Below are 14,468 nucleotides of genomic sequence, written 5' to 3'. Positions count from 1 at the left end.
TACGTCCAGTGACTTTCGGTCCGTTAACCTAAAATAAGTAGTATCATTGATGTCATTGATTAAAATAAACAAGTAACAAACGCAACAATTTTCTGAATTTGTTGATCTGAGGAATGTTTCTCATTTTTGTTAATTTCATGTAAGGTAAATTATCATTCAATTGGGTTGTTATTCGATCGTGTCTGATTTCTCAAGTAATTAATCGGTGAGATTCTCATTCTGGCTCGCAATAATTAAAGTGATGTCACGATGTTTCCAATTTTATGTATATATGTGTATAGAAAATTGAGAATTGAAATGAGGAATGTCTCAATGAGACAACAACCCGACCAAAGAGAAGAACACAGCCGTAGCACATCAATGGGTCTTCAATACAGCGAGAAAATCCTGCATCCGGAGGCGTGCTTCACCTGGCCCCTAGGCAAAAATATGTACTAATTCAGTGATATATGTCTATTACAGAAATATATATATTGAGATTACTCAGTGTTTACTTCATTCATAAGATAAATTAAATTTTGTCAAGTATCTAGCACATGGGCCACAAACAAAACCTGAAGATTCATTATGTTTGAAACAAATATGCTGATAGGCAAAGGTCTGTCTTTCGTCAGATGATTTAAACAGTACTTTGCTATCCTGTCCATCTCTTGATATTACTATTATTCTATCAGACTCATAGTCTGCTACAATCACGTTACCATAAGAATCTGTGCAAAGTCCATGCGGTCCTAATAAATCCTGTTTATATTGCCAGATCTGTTTACCTGATACATTGAAGCAGTATACGGCCTTTTCTTCACTGTCACTATAAACAACTCTGTCATTGCAGTAAACAAGGTGAAAGATTTCGTATTTGCTCTGAACTTTTATTGATTTTATGGTATTGCCTTCCAAGTCTATGATATGGATTTCATTATTATCCAAAGCTACAGCCAGAGAATTGTTAGAGAATGATATACCGTAGCCAGATGTGATCAAAGTGATAACTTTGGTAACTTTTTCAGTCTCCATATTGAAGATCTTAATGGCTTTCTCATCAGGATAAGTTATGGCAATAATATCCTGATTGATCTGTGTAACAGCCCATGATCTTTCAGATATAGGTAACGTTTTAAAATGTTTTCGATCCGAAGTCAGAAGATAATGGAAACTAATTCCCATTATTAGAAATCTTCCATCCATCAGACAAATCATGTCATTTACATTATTGCCAAAGTAGATCTCTTCCTCTGCCTCTATATTCATTGTCATGTTGTTTATGTTGCATTTTTCTCGCGAATGTACTTGTGCATCTTTGCTGACAGTTGTTTCTCTGGTCATTGTTACTTCTGTTTTCTCAACTATTATTTCACCTAAGGATTTGACAGATTCTAAATTGCTTAGTAACTTTTCAATTTCACCATTTTGTTTCATTTTGATCATAAAATCTTTTGATTTATCATCTTTATCCAAATCCTCAACATATCGTTGACATTCGTGTACTCGTTGTTCAATCTTATGTACACCTAGAAATGATTGGAGATTCGAGTCATGTGCTATGACAGTATCTAAGTTTTCTGACATTGTTTTTAACTCTTTTTTTTGTCGTTCAAATTCCGTTATAAAATCTAAAGCTTTTGTTTTTTGCTGAACCCAAATTGTATCTATTTCTAGACATAAATTTGTCTCGAGTTGATCGAGATGTTTATTAATTTTCTCTCTAATCTTAAGGATTGATTGTTTTATACCTTCACATTCTTGTTTTCCAGTTTGTATATTTTTTGATTTGTTATTTACCATTTCATCTATAAAATGTAAGACATTTGTGATTACTTTCTCTACAGATTTTTTCGATTTTTCAAACTTTGTTTTCTCCACAACACTAGTTAAGCTCTCAATTCCTGTACATCTTGAATGACTAGTTGAAATACATTTATCGCAACATGGCATTAAATGATCAGGACAGTACAATTTCAGCTGTAGTTGATGCTTACCACATTCAGTTGGATGGATTGATGGTTTATAATTTTTTATGTTAATTGTCTTATGATGACGTTTTCCTTTTGATTTTTTGTGAAGACCAGAACATTTCAAGCATAACCCTTCGTCACAGTTATAACACCAGATGTCAGCTTTAGTCTTCCTTTTTATTTCTTGACAAGGTCCACATGGTATTGGATTACTAGATGCCATAATCTAAATGAACAAAAAATTAACTAATGTAATTATCATTGTAGACAGAGTCAATACGGTATAGGTCTTAGATGCCATGATCGGAAAAAAATTAATATAAATATTTGTGGAGAACAAAAACAAAGAACTCAGCATTTTTATGATTATAAAAGGCATAACTTAAGAATAGTAAAAGTGACGCCATCCAATTTCAAACCTGATCTGTATTAATTGGTAATAAGCATTGTGCATAAGTTTTATAATATTTGGTTGAGACTAAAGTGCACAAGGATAATAGTTACGCTGAACGGTGCCCACTGGTCACCTGAACAGAAACGGTTAAAATTGAGTCTATACGCGACAAAAAATAGTACAGGATTTCCGGTTTAAAGTGAAAGTACGTTACTAAGGGGATACAAAGTTTATAATTGCTGCTATGTAATACGGATATTAGCTTAATGCAAAGTTACGGAATTACCATATTTCAAAGGATTCTGTTGAGAGACATACAGAAAGTAAAGAAAATACACAAATAATCAATTATCATAATGATTCACTCAAACGAAACAATTGAAAATGAATAGAAGAGTCACCCTTTACTCTATTAATATCTTAAAGCGAGTGACATGGCTTATTTTTTAGAAAAAAAATAACCTAATGGCCTATATTGCACTCTCATGACATATAACTAAAAAGATGGTATGCCTCGCACTCAGGCTACTTTAAACTGCTATTGGTTACCTCTGGTCTCCCTACACAGAAACTAATTGTGCTTACAGTTACACTGGTCATTTGATACAAATACATAGTTACTTTATTAACCTTACTCCCTTTGCAGATAAATTTATAGTGGTTCTTCCAATTACCTGACACAAATATAGATATTGAATGCCCCCCTACACAGATATTGAATTTCGTTACATCTTGTCACCTTTTACATAATTAATTGTGGTGACCTCTGGTCACCCTACACATATATTGAATTTGGTAACCTCTGGTCACCCGTCACTTTTATTGAATTTACCTACAAATTATAAGATACTGAATTTGGTAACCATTGGTCAACCTCGCCATCCTAAACATATATTGTATTTTGTTACATCCTGTCACGTTTTAGATAATTATATGTGGTGACTTCTGGTCACCCTACACATATATTGAATTTGGTTAACTGTGGTCACCCAACACATGTATTGAATTCGCTTAAAAATTATAAGATATTGAATTTGGTTACCTCTGGTCACCCCGGCAACCTTTCACAGATATTGAATTTTGTTACATCTTGTCACCTTTTTTATTATTAATTGTGATGACCTCTGGTCACCCAACACATATATTGAATTTGGTAACCTCTGATCATCCTTTACATATATTGAATTTACCTACAAATAATAAGATACTGAATTGATAACCTCTGGTCACCCTTCACATATATTGAATTTATCGACAAATTATAAGATAAAATTTAGATGGGAAATGGGGAATGTGTCAAAGAGACAACAACCCGACCACATAAAAAAACAAAAGGAGAAGGTCACCAACAGGTCTTCAATGTAGCGAGAAATTCCCGCACCCGGAGGCGTCCTTCAGCTGGCCCCTAAACAAATATATACTAGTTCAGTGGCTTTTACTACCGTGTGTAACCCTAAATAGGTCTTGATTTTGGTAATCTCTGGTCCCTCTACTAAGACAAAAACAATAAAAACCGAGGAGTAAACAGATATACCAGAAGACATTTACAACATTAAAAAAGTAAGGAACAACAGGCATCGTCTTAATCATGTGAATGATGTTAGATGCCTTGAACGCTCCCATCTTGTGAGTTTTTTCGTAAGTCCCGTAATAACGAAAGTGTACTGATGACTGTGGAGTTTTTATATAATTAATTATACATGTTTTACTAAAATATTGAATTTGGTGACCTTTGGTCACCTTATACATATATGAATTTTAAATACCTCAAGTGACCATACACATATATTGAATGGGGTTACAGTACCTCTGGTCACCCTTCACATATTTTGAATGTGATAACCTCTTTTCATACACAAATATAAAATTTGGTTACCTCTAGTCACCGTGCATCAATATTGAATATGGTTACGTATATTTAGCCTACTTATATTTAATTTTGTAAACTTCGGTCACCCAACTCATATATTGAACGTTGTAACCTCTGATCAACCTTCACACACATTGGAAAAGGTAACCTCTGGTTAACCATTACAGATATCGAATGTGATTACCTCTGGTCATCCTTTACATATATTGACTATGGTCACCCTACAAAGATATTGAATATGGTGACCTCTGGTCACCCAACCAACATTTTGAATATGGTTACCCCTGGTCACCCTACACAGATATTGAATGAGGTTACCTCTGGTCACCTTACAAAGATATTGCATATGTTTATCTTTGGTCTTCTAAAAAGATATTGAATGTGGTTACCTCTGGTCACCCTACACATATATTGACAATGGTTACCGCTGGTCACCCTACACATATTTTGAAAATGGTTACCTCTTGTTACCCACACATATATTGGCTATGGTTACCTCTCGTCATCCTTCAAAGATATTGAAAATGGTTACCTTTGGTCAACCTTCAATAAATTGGCTTATGTTACCCTTGATTACAATTTACAAAAATTGAATTTGTTTATCATCGGTTATCTCGATTCACACTTTTTGCGCTACTTTTATAATAAATATATTTATCTAGTAACTTCTGGTCGCTGTACACATATATTTAATTATGTTGCCGTTGTCAACAAATATATATAGCAATTGGCTTTTTTGGAATGTGGTTACCTTGGATCACCATACACAGATAAAAAATAATTGCTTTAGACATCATGCATAAATATTGAATTTAGGTACCTTTATTTACCCTTCTTAGATGTTTAATTTGGTAATCTCTGGTCCCACTACCAAGATGTTGAATGTGGTTAGCTCTTGTCATCCTACAAAGATATTGAATATTGTTACCTCTGGTCACCCTACACATATATTGACTATGATGTCCTCTGGCCACCCTACCAAAATTGTGAATATGGTTACCTCTGGTCACCCTACACAGATATTGAATAAGGTTATCTATGGTCACCTTACACAGATATTGAATAAGGCTACCTCTGGTCACCTTACAAAGATATTGAATATGATTAACTCTGGTCACCCTAAACAGATATTGACTATGGTTACCTCTGGTCGCCCTACATATATTTTAAACATGGTAACCTCTGGTCACCCACACATAAATTGGCTTTGGTTACCTCTGGTCATCCTACACATATATTGAAAATGGTTACTTTTGTTCACCCTACAATAAATTGGCTTATGTTACTTATGGTTACAATTCAAATATAATGAATATCTTTGGTCAACTTAAAAGATATTGAATGTGGTTACCTCTGGTCACCCTACACAGATATTAGCTATGTTTGTATGTTTCCCTCCGGTCCCCTTACACAGATTTCGAATTTGGTAACCCTTTCATATTATTGAATGAGATTACCTCCGGGCATCGTATACATATATTAATTTAAGTTACCTCTGGTCACCCTTTACAGATTTGGAATGGGGTTACCTTTGGTCAACATACACAGATATTAATTTTAGTAACCTCCGGTCACCGATTAAACATATTTGCTTTGGTAACCACTGGTCACAATGCATGATTAATCAACCTTTATTGGAATATAATGATCATGGTATTTGGAAAATGTATGTTTTATATATTTCATGTTAATCTAGTTGTTTGCATTTTCTATTGTGTATTTTATTCTAAACTCTTAGTATGTAATAAAGATGCCAAGAAGACGATTGCCTTTGTAGCCATTATAGATCCAATGTTCGTAAAATCTGAACAATTGAATTCCCCTCAAACACTTACTTAGTTTTTTCAATGTCACTCTTTTTTGGGGCAGATATCACTTTCATTTTTCGGCATACAGCCTTTTTGGTTGATTCTTTATCGACAAGAGTCTCGGTTAAAGTATTTAACATGTTTAACTTGATAGTCAACTTCACCTGAAAATGAAGTGAAATACAGTTGTGATCTTTTCTTGCAGTCAAGCTAAAACAATACATGTAATAAGACATATTAAGCATCGTTATGAATATTCTTACAACTTAAAAAAATGTTTTACAGATTGGCAAAGCGACATGTATATGATTCACAGTAGACATATGATTTCTAATGATACAGTAATATACCAAGGGATCCTAAAATCTAGCATGAAAAATATTATGGGCACCGCATAGGGAGCTAACCATTCTAGGTAACATGAGACCACCCTGGTTTTTGGTGGGGTTTATGTTCCTCAGTTTAATTTTTCTATTTTGAATTATAATGATTGCAATTTGAATTTCAATCTTTTTTTTTTTTTTTTGCCCAGCTTTGTCAGTTTGTTCTCCAAATTTCAGTTTGATTGTTCCTTTCGACCCATTCACCATTCCTTACCTACTACTCTATAAATGAAATATAAAAAAAAAACACGAGATCACCAATTTATGTATTTTAAACAACTTACACTGTTTTCTTTGAGAATCAAGTGTATTCACTAATATACAATAAAGTTTAGTCATGCTGAACCAGTAATGTATATCAAACCTGTTCTTGTTCTTTTTTCCTGCTCTTCGATTGTCTTACATTTCCTACAAATGATAAAAAAAACATTACCTGACTAATGTTTTTATGACCAGAGGTAACCAAATCTTAAATCAGCATAACGTGACCAGAGGTAACCAAATCCAATATTAACATGATGTGGTCAGAGGTCACCAAATCTGATAACATAAGGTAACCAGATGTCACCAAATCCAATATATGAATTTGGTGACTAGAAGTTACCCCATTCTGGCATGTTAAGGCCACCACAGGTTAACAAATCCCATTTCTGATTTAGATGTAATCAAATTAAATATTTATGTAAGGTTATCAAGAAACAAACAATGATTTGTTATATCAAGCCTAAGTGGCCATTTTACCAGAAACGATTGCAAGATTTAAGTTCAAAAAGAATTATATTTGCAGCATTATATAAGCATAGTGCATTTTTCCATCATATTAAAGATTTGTCACCATAAATTAAATGCATGCATACCGCTCTCGTCTACATTTTCTGAGGACTTCTGAAAAAAGAAGATAAATATATGATAAATGTATTAGTAAATTAAATTTTATTTATCCGGAAGTATCTTATGAGGATCAGTATTATTTTACTTAATTATCAACTGTCAATGATCTTGACAATGTTTGCAAGGTCAAGGATTTTCCTAAGATTTGTTTGAAGATGATCATGAAAGATAATGTTCATTGTGTAAATTTTTTAGGCATATCAAACTTAATGTAATAATATTATATATTCTTGCTGAACCCAAAATGTATATTAAACCTGTTCTTCTTCTTTTTTTCTCTTTCTTTGATTGTCTCAAACTTTCTACAAATGATATAAAAACATCAACTAGTTGTATGTAAATGTTAATTACCAGAGATAACCAACTCTGAAATCTGCATAAGGTGACCAGAGGTAACCCTAATCCAATATTAACATAAGGTGACCAGAGGTAACCTTCATCCAATATTATCATAAGGTGACCAGAGGTTACCTAATCCTATATTAACATAAGGTGACCAGAGGTTAACAAATCTAACATTAACATAAGGTGACCAGACGTAACCAAATCCAATAATAACATTGGGTGACCAGAGGTAAACAAATATAATATAAGCATAAGGTAACCAGAGGTAACCAAATCCAATATAAACATAAGGTGACCAGAAGTAACCAAATTCAATATTAACATAAGGTGACAAGAGATAACCAAATCCAATATAAACATAAGGTGACCAGAAATAACCAAATTTAATATAAACATAAGATGACCAGAGGTAACCAATCCAATATAAATATTAGGTGACCAGAAATAACCAAATCTAATATAAACATAAGGTGAACAGAGATAACCAATTCCAATATAAACATAAGGTGACCAGAGATAACCAAATCCAATGTAAACATAAGGAGACCAGAGATAACCAAATCCAATAAAAACATAAGGTGACCATAAGTCGTCACCAAATCTAATATTAACCTAAGGTGACCAGAGGTAACCAAATCTAATATTAACAAAAGGTGACCAGAGGTAACCAAATCCAATATAAACATAAGGTGATCAGAGGTAACCAAATCCAATATTAACATAAGGTGACCAGAGGTGACCAGAGGTCACCTTATCTAATAGTAACATAAGGTGACCAGAGATAAGCAAATCCAATATTAACATAAGTTGACCAAAGGTAACCAAATCTAATATAAACATAAGGTGACCAGAGGTAACCAAATCCAATATAAACAAGTAGGTGCCCAGAGGTAACCACATCTAATATAGACATAAGGTGACCAGAGGTAACCAAATCCAATATAAACAAGTAGGTGCCCAGAGGTAACCAAATCCAATATCAACATAAGGTGACAAAAGATAACAAAATCCAAAATAAACATAAGGTGACCAGAAATAACCAATTCCAATATAAACATAAGGTGACCAGAGATAACCAAACCCAATGTAAACATAAGGAGACCAGAGATAACCAAATCCAATAAAAACATAAGGTGACCATAAGTCGTCACCAAATCTAATATTAACCTAAGGTGACCAGAGGTAACCAAATCTAATATTAACAAAAGGTGACCAGAGGTAACCAAATCCAATATAAACATAAGGTGATCAGAGGTAACCAAATCCAATATTAACATAAGGTGACCAGAGGTGACCAGAGGTCACCTTATCTAATAGTAACATAAGGTGACCAGAGATAAGCAAATCCAATATTAACATAAGTTGACCAAAGGTAACCAAATCTAATATAAACATAAGGTGACCAGAGGTAACCAAATCCAATATAAACAAGTAGGTGCCCAGAGGTAACCACATCTAATATAGACATAAGGTGACCAGAGGTAACCAAATCCAATATAAACAAGTAGGTGCCCAGAGGTAACCAAATCCAATATCAACATAAGGTGACAAAAGATAACAAAATCCAAAATAAACATAAGGTGACCAGAAATAACTAAATCTAATATAAACATAAGGAGAACAGAGGTAACCAATCCAATATAAACATAAGGTGACCAGAAGTAACCAAATATAATATTAACATAAGGTGACCATAGGTCACCAAATCTAATATTTACATAAGGTGACCAGAGGTAACCAAATCTAATATTACCATAAGGTGACCAGAGGTAACCAAATCCAATATAAACAAGTAGGTGACCACAGATAACCAAATTCAATATAAACATAAGGTGCCCAGAGATAACCAAATCTAACATATGAATAAGGTGACCAGAGGTAACCAAATCAAAAATAAACATAAGGTGACCAGAGGTCATCAAATCTTATATGTGAATAAGGTGACCAGAGGTAACCAAATCCAATATTGACATAAGGTAACCAGAGGTCACAAAAAATCCAATATATGATTAGGGTGACCAGAAGTTACTAGCATGCTAAGGCCACTAGAGGTTATCAATTTCCATTTCTGGTTAAGACGACCACATGTAATTGAATTAAATATTTTTGTAAGGTAAGCAATAAACAAAAAATGAATTGTTCAATCAAGCCTAAGTTGCTATTTTACCAGAAGTAATTGCAATTATTAAGTTCAAAAAGAATAATAGTTGCAGTATTATATAAACATTGTGTATGTTTCCATCATATTAAAGGTTTAATACAATAAAGTAAATGCATACATACCTCTCTTATCTACACTTTCTGACGACTTCTGAAAAAAGAAGATAAACATATAATAACTGTATTAGTAAGTTCAATTTTATTTATCCAAACGTATCTGATGAGTATAAGTAGAAATTGACTAAATTATCAACTGTCCATGCTCTTGGCAATATTTGAAAGATCAAGGATTTTTCTTAGATTTGCTTGAAGATGATCGGGAAAGATAAATGTTCATTGTGTAAATTTTTATCGATATATCAAACTTTATGTAATAATTTTCTATATTCTTGTTGAACCCATAATGTATATTAAACCTGTTCTTCTTTTTTTCACTCTTTCTTTGGTTGTCTCAAACGTTCTACAAATGATATGAAAAACATCAACTAGTTGTATGTAAATGTTAATTACCAGACATAACCAAATCTGAATTCTGCATAAGGTGACCAGAGGTAACCAAATATAATATTAACATAAGTAGACCAGAGGTAACCAAACCCAATATTGACATAAAGTGACCAGAGGTCACATAATCTAATAGTAACATAATGTGACCAGAGATAATCAAATCCAATATTAACATAAGGTGACCAGAGGTAACCAAATCTAATATTAACATAAGGTGACCAGAGGTAACCAAATCCAATATTAACATAAAGTGACTAGAGGTAACCAAACCAATATAAACGTAAGGTGACCAGAGATAATCAAATCCAATATTAACATAAGGTGACCAGAGGTCACCAAATCTAATATTTACATAAAGTGACCAGAGGTAACCAAATCTAATATTACCATAAGGTGACCAGAGGTAACCAAATCCAATATAAGCATAAGGTGACCAGAGATAACCAAATCAAAAATATAAACAGAAGGTGACCAGAAATAACCAAATCTAATATATGAATAAGGTGACCAGAGGTAACCAAATCCAATATTAACATAAGGTGACAAGAGATAACATAATCCAATATAAACATGAGTGACCAGAGATAACCAAATTCAATATTAACATAAGGTGACCAGAGGTCATCAAATCTTATATTTGAATAAGGTGACCAGAGGTAACCAAATCCAAATTGACATAAGGTAACCAGAGGTAACCAAATTCAATATTATCAAAAGGTGACCAGAGGTTACCAAATCCAATATATGATTAGGGTGACCAGAAGTTACCCCATTCTAGCATGCTAAGGCCACTAGAGGTTATCAATTTCCATTTCTGGTTAAGATGACCACATGTAATTGAATTAAATATTTGTGTAAGGTAAGCAATAAACAAAAAATGAATTGTTCAATCAAGCCTAAGTTGCCATTTTACCAGAAATATTTACAATTATTAAGTTCAAAAAGAATAATAGATGCAGCATTATATAAACATTGTGTATGTTTCCATCATATTAAAGATTTAATACAATAAAGTAAATGCATACATACCACTCTTATCTACATTTTCTATCTTATGAGGATAGTAATATATAAATATAGATATATCAAACTTGATGTAATAAAATTCTATATTTGTTGAACCCATACTGTATATCAAACCTGCTCTTCTTCTTTTCTCCCTTTCTCTGATTGTCTCAAACTTTCTTCAAATGAGATGAAAAACATCAACTAGTTGTATGTAAATGTTAATTACCAGGGATAACCAAATCTAAAATCTGCATAAGGTGACCATAGATTACCAAATCCAATATAAACATAAGGTGACCAGAGGTCTCCTAATCTAATATTAACATAAGGTGACCAGAAGTAACCAAATCTAATATTAACATAAGGTGACCAGAGGTAACCAAATCCAATATTAACATGAGGTGAGGTCACCTAATCTAATAGTAACATAAGGTGACTAGAGATAAACAAATCCAATATTAACATGAGGTGACCAGAGGTAACCAAAATTAATATTAACATAAGGTGTCCAGAGGTAACCAAATCCAATATAAACATAAGGTGACCAGAGGTATCCAAATCCAATATTAACATAAGGTGACAAAAGATAACCAAATCCAATATAAACATAAAGTGACCTGAGATAACCAAATCTAATATAAACATTAAGTGACCAGAGATAACCAAATCAAAATATTAACATAAGGAAACCAGAGGTCACCAAATCTTATATATGAATAAGGTGACCAGAGGTAACCAAATCCTATATTAACATTAGGTGACCAGAGGTCACCAATTCCAATATTATCAAAAGGTGACCAGAGGTAACCAAATCCAATATATGCTTAAGGTGACCAGAAGTTACTCCATTCTAGCATGCTAAGGCCACTAGAGGTTATCAAATCCCATTTCTGGTTAAGATGACCACATGTTATTGAATTAAATATTTGTGTAAGGTAAGCAATAAACAAAACATGAATTGTTCAATCAAGCCTAAGTTGCCATTTTACCAGAAACGATTGCAATTATTAAGTTCAAAAAGAATAATAGTTGCAGCATTATATAAACATTGTGTATGTTTCCATCATATTAAAAGTTTAATACAATAAATTAAATGCATACATACCACTCTTATCTACATTTTCTATCTGATGAGGATAGTAATATATAGATATAGATATATCAAACTTAATGTAATAATATTCTATATTTGTTGAATCCATACTGTATATCAAACCTGTTCTTCTTCTTTTCTCTCTTTCTTTGATTGTCTCAAACTTTCTTCAAATGAGATGAAAAACATCAACTAGTTGTATGTAAATGTTAATTACCAGAGATAACCAAATCTGAAATCTGCATAAGGTGACCATAGGTAACCAAATCCAATATTAACATATGGTGACCAGAGGTCACCAAATCCAATATTTACATAAGATGACCAATATGAATAAGGTGACCAGAAGTTATCCCATTCTAGCATATTGAGGCCAACAGAGGTTATCAAATCCCATTTCTGGTTAAGATTACCACAATTAAATGTGTGTGTAAGGTAATCATGAAAAAAAATTGATTTGTTCAATCAAGCCTAAGTAGCCATTTAACCAGAAACAATTGCAAATTTTCAGTTCAAAAAGATTAATAGTTGCAGCTTTATATAAACATAGTGTATGTTGCCATCATATTAAATGTTTGATACAATAAATTAAATGCATACATACCACTCTTATCTATATTTTCCGGTCTACGGTATATTGCTAAATGGAAAGAAGAATTGTCTATTTTTAGTTTTCTATTTTTAGAACTACAATATCACTACATAGAAGAGTACTATTTATAGGGTGACCAGTGGGCACCGTTCAGCGTATCTATTATCCTTGTGCGACTAAAGTCGAGACTAAAGTTAGAGGACGGAAACGAAAAAAATCAGCATTTCCCCTTCGTAAAGGGGCCTAACTCTAAAACAGTTATAGTTATGCCTCCAAAATTCTAACTTGATCTGTATTATGTGATTGTGTATGAGTTTCATAATATATGGTTGAGACAAACTAAAGTTAGAGAACGGAAACCAAACTTGAATAGATATAGGAAGATGTGGTGTGAGTGCCAATGAGACAACTCTCCATCCAAATAACAATTTAAAAATTAAACCATTATAGGTTAAAGTACGGCCTTCAACACGGAGCCTTGGCTCACACCGAACAACAAGCTATAAAGGGCCCCAAAATTACTAGTGTAAAACCATTCAAACGGGAAAACCAACGGTCTAATCTATATAAACAAAACGAGAAACGAGAAACACGTATATATTACATAAACAAACGACAACTACTGTACATCAGATTCCTGACTTAGGACAGGTGCAAACATTTGCAGCGGGATTAAACGTTTTAATGGGCCCAAACCTTCTCCCTTTTTCTGAAACAATAGCATAACATCACAACATATAAAAACATACGATAAAATATCAATTAGCAGACTTAACTCAATCAAAAAACGTATGATTACACAAAGAACGAATAAATTTGATCTGCGATATCTGAATACAAATGCACAGTTAATTAAATATTAGAGACAAACAGTCATGACCAAAAGGCTATTGAAGCCTTTTTCAACTGATTTTTATAGTTCGTTCTTTTGTTGTACTGTTATACCACTGTCCCAGGTTAGGGGAGGGTTGGGATCCCGCTAACATGTTTAAACCCGCTACATTATTTATGCATGTGTCTGTCCCAAGTCAGGAGCCTGTAATTCAGTGGTTGTCGTTTGATTATATGTGTTACATATTTGTTTTTCGTTCATTTTTTTTTTACATAAATAAGGCCGTTAGTTTTCTCGTTTGCATCGTTTTACATTGCCTTATCGGGGCCTTTTATAGCCGACTATATGCGGTATGGGCTTTGCTTATTGTTGAAGGTCGTATGGTGACCTATAATTGTTAATGTTTGTGTCGTTTTGGTCTTTTGTGGATAGTTGTCTCATTGGCAATCATACCACATCTTCTTTTTTATATTTGGTACGTACAGACGGACAAGGATAAAACATAATTCCCCCTCCGCTACGGCCTCCCACTCTGGATGATCTGGCTACTTCCCCCTCAGGATCTGCCACTGCCTTATGTTCTACTTTGAGATATGTCGGCCATCTTGTTTTGTAGGCGATGTCATCTGCCAT

At 33.2% G+C, this 14,468-nt stretch overlaps 1 protein-coding gene across 1 annotated transcript; it reads right to left on the bottom strand.

The window, feature by feature from the left end:
- Nucleotides 1-495: 495 nt before the first annotated feature.
- Nucleotides 496-14,468, bottom strand: LOC134728028 (uncharacterized). The gene is made up of 7 exons (XM_063592428.1): nt 14,319-14,468; nt 9,927-9,954; nt 7,556-7,600; nt 6,772-6,815; nt 6,052-6,188; nt 5,047-5,119; nt 496-2,178 (listed from the first exon to the last, which is right to left on the bottom strand). Exons 1-7 carry the CDS (start codon nt 14,466-14,468, stop codon nt 496-498), a joined length of 2,160 nt encoding a protein of 719 aa, XP_063448498.1.

The sequence above is a fragment of the Mytilus trossulus genome, chromosome 8, assembly GCF_036588685.1.
Source record: "Mytilus trossulus isolate FHL-02 chromosome 8, PNRI_Mtr1.1.1.hap1, whole genome shotgun sequence".
Lineage (NCBI taxonomy): Eukaryota > Metazoa > Mollusca > Bivalvia > Mytilida > Mytilidae > Mytilus > Mytilus trossulus.
Note: the sequence above shows the minus strand (reverse complement) of the source record. Positions and strands in the feature narration are given on the sequence as shown.